Source organism: Culex pipiens, chromosome 2 (genome assembly GCF_016801865.2).
Source record: "Culex pipiens pallens isolate TS chromosome 2, TS_CPP_V2, whole genome shotgun sequence".
NCBI classification, from domain to species: Eukaryota; Metazoa; Arthropoda; class Insecta; order Diptera; family Culicidae; genus Culex; species Culex pipiens.
This window is the reverse complement of record NC_068938.1, coordinates 132580950-132586581: the sequence shown is the minus strand read 5'-3', so window position 1 is coordinate 132586581 and position 5632 is coordinate 132580950. Positions and strand designations below refer to the sequence as shown.

The 5632-nt window shown below is 46.1% G+C and overlaps 2 protein-coding genes across 3 annotated transcripts; one reads left to right on the top strand and one right to left on the bottom strand.

Annotated features, from left to right (window-relative positions):
- Positions 1-1580: 1580 nt before the first annotated feature.
- On the bottom strand, positions 1581-2188 carry LOC120424546 (circumsporozoite protein-like). The gene has a single exon (XM_039588713.2). The coding sequence runs from the start codon at positions 2058-2060 to the stop codon at positions 1581-1583; it is 480 nt and encodes a 159-aa protein (XP_039444647.1). The 5' UTR covers positions 2061-2188.
- Positions 2189-4425: 2237 nt separating this feature from the next.
- Positions 4426-5377, top strand: LOC120424554 (uncharacterized). Of its 2 annotated transcripts, none has more exons than XM_052708585.1 (2): positions 4426-4645; positions 4741-5377. In XM_052708585.1, exon 2 carries the CDS (start codon positions 4749-4751, stop codon positions 5340-5342), a length of 594 nt encoding a protein of 197 aa, XP_052564545.1. In that variant the 5' UTR covers positions 4426-4645; positions 4741-4748; the 3' UTR covers positions 5343-5377. The 2 variants fall into 2 exon arrangements, with proteins under 2 accessions (XP_052564545.1, XP_039444658.1); XM_039588724.2 differs by having other exon boundaries at positions 4426-4649.
- Positions 5378-5632: the final 255 nt, after the last annotated feature.

Below are 5632 nucleotides of genomic sequence, written 5' to 3'. Positions count from 1 at the left end.
CCTGTGGGGGAACATAGACGGACACAATGCAAATGTCCAGTCCTCTGATCCTGGCCTGTACTGCGACTGCTTCGATACCTCCTAGCTTCGGGAGCGTGACCTTTCTAAAAGTGTGGCATTTCCTGACACCAATCAGTACGCCTCCACCTCTATTTGGCCCTGCCCTGCTCTCTGTGATGATGTTGTACCCCCGGAAAGCTGGCGTCTCATCTCCGATAAGAAACGTTTCGCTCAGCGCAAACACATCACAGTCTCGTTCGAATGCGAATTGTTGAAAATCGTTTAACTTGGGGGTTAAACTTCTACAATTCCATTGTAGAAAGGAGATGCCGTTTTTCGTTTTTGGTGTATTACCCATCAAAGGAAATGAACGACAAGAGGGGCATCGTGCTAGCAAGCTGTTTCCCGATGTGTCTAGCGAGAGGCTCAAACCGCTTTATGATTAATCGCGTCGGTTCACTCACAAAAGAGCACAGCCATTCCACGATTGTGGAAAAAGTAAGGACTCCTTTGAAGGCATCGGTGATCGGATTTGGTTGAGGAACCGGTTTTAGGGGGATCTTTGGCAGCTTGGGAACGGGCTTCAGCGGCTTGAGAGGTATCGGTGCCGGCTTCGGAGCGGGCTTACCTGACGGACCGAAAGGAAAATCCTCCTCGAAGTTCAACGAGTCACTTTCCTTACCCTTGCCGCCAGCGGCTTTTGTGGACTTGGAAACCTTGTTGCGCTTCGGCTTTGGTCCGGAAGAGTCACTTTCCTCGTCTCTCCGGAAGAGGACTTCCTCCTCGTTTTCCTCGTCTCCCAAATCATCTGCCAAGGGGGCGAAACGATTGGATTGGTTCGCCTGGCTAAGGATTTCCGCGAAGGACTTCTTGGAGCGTTCCTTCAAGGATCGCTTCATCTTGTCCTCGCGCTCCTTGTACTTTGGGCACTGCCGAGTTTTGTGCGGTTCCCCGCCACAAAGTAGGCATTTTTCAGCCTGCTTTTGGCATTCCACGTCCTTGTGGGGGCCTGCGCACTTTGAGCACTTGCTCTTGTTGCTGCAGTAGGTCTTGGTGTGTCCCAACTGCTGGCAGTTTTCGCAGCTCATCACACGCGGAACGTACAATCGAACTGGAAGCCGAAGTTTGTACAGCTCAATGTAGTCCGGCAGAGCTGACCCTGCAAAAGTCACCCGGAACGAGGCAGAAGGAATGAACTTCTTCTTGCCACCCTCGGTGGTGACGTTGCCCAGTTGCCGGCACTCGATTACCTCCACAGCTGGAAGTTTAGGGTTCTTGAAGCGTCCCACCGCCCTTGAGAGGTCGACAAGCGACAGACTGTCATCGGTCACCACGCCGTCGATTTCGACTTTGTGGGCCGGAATCCAAACACGGTACTCGACACAGAACCGAATGTCTTTCACGATCTGGTTAGCTTCCTCCGCGGAGTTCACGATCACGCTGAGCTTGCTCTTGTTCAGCTTAGTACATTGTACCAGCCCAGGATAATGGTTATGCAGATCTTTTGTGATCCGAACGAAGTTAAGGGGTTTTTGTTTGGGCCGGAAGAAGACCACCCACTCCGTCTGCGAGCCCCCCACTTACTGGCGAGCGCGAGCTTGAACTGGTCTTTCCTTGTCACCTGGTGGATTTGGATTTGGAGGGATCGGAGGGGTTGGTGCCGGTGGAATAGGATTCGGATTTGGCGGAATCGGAGGGGTTGGTGCCGGTGGGATTGGATTCGTATTTGGCGGGATCGGAGGGGTTGGATTCGTTGGAATAGGAGTTGGATTTGATGGGACCAGAGGACTTGGATTCAGTGGAAGAGCTAGATCCGGTTTTTGTGTTGGAGGGGAAGTGGGATCAGGTTTTGGGTATGGTTTCGGAGACAGTCGAGACTTGCGTTTCTTCGCTTTGCGCCCGCCAGTGCCCTTCACAACGACCTTGGTGTCCTTTCCGTAGAGTTCCAACGCGGTTTGGTTAGAAGGCACTCCTGGGAGAGGATCAACTTCACCCTCGTTGTCCGTGTCCCAGTCTTCGAACTCGGACATTTTTTCCACCTGGTCCTCATCCGGATCCATGGTTGGAATGAAAAACGAAAGAAAAACTAATACAAAAGCTAATCAAGATTTACGCGAAAAAGAAAAAAAAAAACCCAAGGAAGAAGAGAAAAAAAAATATGACTAACAAAAAAAAAACTATGAGCGAAAAAAAAAAAAAAAAAAAAACTAATTAACTCGCCTTTCGCACTCACCGCCGAACTGGCCGCACTGGCTGCCGCCCGCAGCGGGATGCGCGGGAAGCTCGTTTGCGCGCGCTTGTTGTTGTTGTTGTTGTGCTGCCTGCTGCCAGCCACGTAAACAACGGGGTTGTCTCCGACCTGGCCTGGCCGAAAACTGGTCCGCCGACCGCAGTCGACTCTCCGGGGCCGGTTCCACCGACCAACGACCGTCTCTCGCCTCAGCTGCCTCCGCGGCCGCTGCTGCTCACTCCTCCTGCTGCTGCTGCTCGGATGCAGGAACTCGTTCCTCTTCCGCTGCTGCACCGCCGCCGTGTCCACGACGACCAGATTGTGGCCTCTCTGACCACCGGAACGGGCTTGTCCGCTCGCACACGCCTCGGAATCGCCGTGAAAAACGCGCCAAACACACCGCGAAAAAACACGACCACCCGCTGAGACTTCTGCCGAAGCAATGATTTAGAGTGTAATGCTAGGTAATATCTGAGATCCGGCCTCCACAAATTTCATAAATAACACTTAAGTGCTTATAACTTTTGATAGGGTTGTCAGATCTTCAATCTATTGAACTCGTTGAAAAGGTCTTTTGATTACCTACCCAACGACAAGTCGCATGATAGATCCGGACAACGTTTTCATCGAAAAATATGAGATCCGGCCTCTAAAAAGTTCATAAAAAAAACACTTAAGTGCTTATAACTTTTGATAGGATCGTCAGATCTTCAATCTACTGAACTCGTTGGAAAGGTCTTTTGATTACCTATCCAACGACAGATTACATGATAGATCCGGACAACGTTTTCATCGAAATATAAGAGATCCGGCCTCTAAAAAGTGCATAAATAACACTTAAGTGCGCATAACTTTTGGTAGGGTTGTCAGATCTTCAAACTTTTGAACTCGTTGGAAAGGTCTTTCGAATACCTTTCTAAAATTGTATAACATGACAAGGTTTCTTACAAAAACCACCCTTTTTACAATCTTCCGGACTTTTGTTAGAATCTTTTTTTTAACATTACTTTTGAAGTACTTTACAAAACTTTATAATTTTCAATAGCGACTTAGGGGACCCCAAGACGGATCAAATGAGACCTAAACGGTTCAAATCGGGTCAGCTAGTGCCGAGATAACTCAGTGCATTTTTTTTTATCAACATCCCACCACACACACAGACATTTGCTCAAAATTTGATTCTAAGTCGATATGTATACATGAAGGTGGGTCTAGGAGGTCAAATTAAGAATTTCGTTTTTCGAGTGATTTTATAGCCTTTCCTCAGTAAAGTGAGGAAGGCAAAAAGGTCCAATAAACCACAGTTTTATTTTCTGATTTTTGGGTTTTTTGATGGCACTTTTTTATTTGAATTTGTTAGTTGATTTCATCAGTATTCGAGCATTTTTTCGAATAATCTATTTCATGAAAATGATTTCAATTGTTCTTCTGTAAGATCTTCACAAGGTATTAGCTCAAAATTATTTATTTTAAAAATCTGTTTGTTCTAAAGGAAAATGCAAATAAGTTATTTAGGTTGTGATGGCTGATATAACCTATTGCAAACTAAGCCTAGAATGTCAACTTAATTGAACCAGTCTACCACGTGCAAACTATGCTTAACCATTGCATCTCTGAAGCACACATGTGGCGTGGTTGAAGCTCTGCTGCTAGTTCCAGCTGGTGTGTTTGTGTGTGTGTTTGAATTTACCAGCAAATATCTAACCCCCTCCCCTCCCTCCTTCCGCAACTTGACTCTGTCGTGCTATCTTGTCATACGTCACTCTTTGACGTTGCGAGAAAAAACGCGTTTGAATATTTGACTTTGAATAAACAAAAACGAGAGCACGCAATGTAAACAATAACAAACACGGTTTGTTCGGTTGACCATTCTGTGCATTGTCCTGAAGATTGGTTGCATTTGGTGGCAGCTCGTACTAGTGTCAAACGCGTTCTGACCTGAAATCTCATTGGCCAATTGTCGCACTAACAACAATTTTCAAGCTGTGTCAAGATAGCACGACGAGATTGAAAAAAAAGGCGTTCTTGACTCAGTTTTGCACTACGACAAGTTAGCACGATGGCGACGAACTTAGAGTGGTGGTTTTATGATGTATGAACTTGCTACTTATCACGACGAGGAGTCTTCCTGTGGTGGATGGTGGATAACAACGCACACACTCTCTGGCAGCCACACTCAGTGGTTTAAGTGGAGATGCAACTTAGCCCAACATGTGTAATATGCTCGACATACACGAGCACTACTACTAATCTGTTGCGGTAAATCTTGTAATAATTATGACTAATGGAATTTAATCCATGTGTGCCCGTTTGGGCTCTTTCAAGTGTAATTAAATTCAACGTTAGTTACGATAGCGTTGGTAGTGACGACCATTTTCTGCAAACGACTCAAGCTGGAGATTGCGACTGTCATTTGTAGGTAACAGAAATAATTTTCACTTTTACCTGTAGTTCACATTATTGTTCTACCATGTTCGTATAAAACCAAAATTCACCACAACCAACGCAAGACTCAACCATGGAACCCCACAACGTAGAAAACCGCACCAACGAAATGCGGACGGCCAAGATGTGCCGGCTGTGTCTGTCCAGCGGGAACCGCGTGCTCATCGCAACCGATCACAACCTGCGAGCGCTGCTGGGGCCAAGCTACGAAAGTTTCCTGCCCGAAGACGGAGATCTTCCGCAGCTGGTTTGCGAGCAGTGCTTCCGGACGATTGGAACTCTGTGGGAGTTTGCCGTCCGGGGGAACGTTTCGGCGGATCTGATGCGTTCGTACATTGCCGATGAGGGCCCCTATCCGACGGTGGAGATCCGCAAGAATCGTATCGAACGGATGGAAAATCGACCGGTGTCGCCGGAGAGGATCGTGGCGCTGGGGAAGAGAGGAGGGGAGCGGAGAGATGTGAAGTCAGAAGAGGTTGGCAAAAGAATTAAAACTGAAAGATTGAAAAGTGATAAGGTTAAGATTGAACCGAAGGAAGATGACAATGTGGCGAAGAAGAAAGTCAAAAAGGAGTCATTGGAAACTACTGATGAACTTTTTGGTTCATGTGATGTAATACCACGAAAACCAGTTGATAAGAAACTAGCGAGCAAAAAAATTAAATAAATATAAATTAATTTAGACTTATTACTCCAACTGACATTTTTGAAGTTCTTTTGAGCTCCCTGAACACGCTCCAATCGACAGAATTGAATTTTAGCGAATTCTCAGACAATAAATAAAATTGTAAATTTGGTTATAAACCTTTTGTTACCACCATACATAAACGTGGGTGCTCATGGTTCCTTAACATAAATCTAGATAATTAATACGCGACATTTACAATATTATTTATTAACAATGAACCCACTAAAATTTAATTCTGTCAATGGAGCACTTCCATTCGAGCGGTTTTT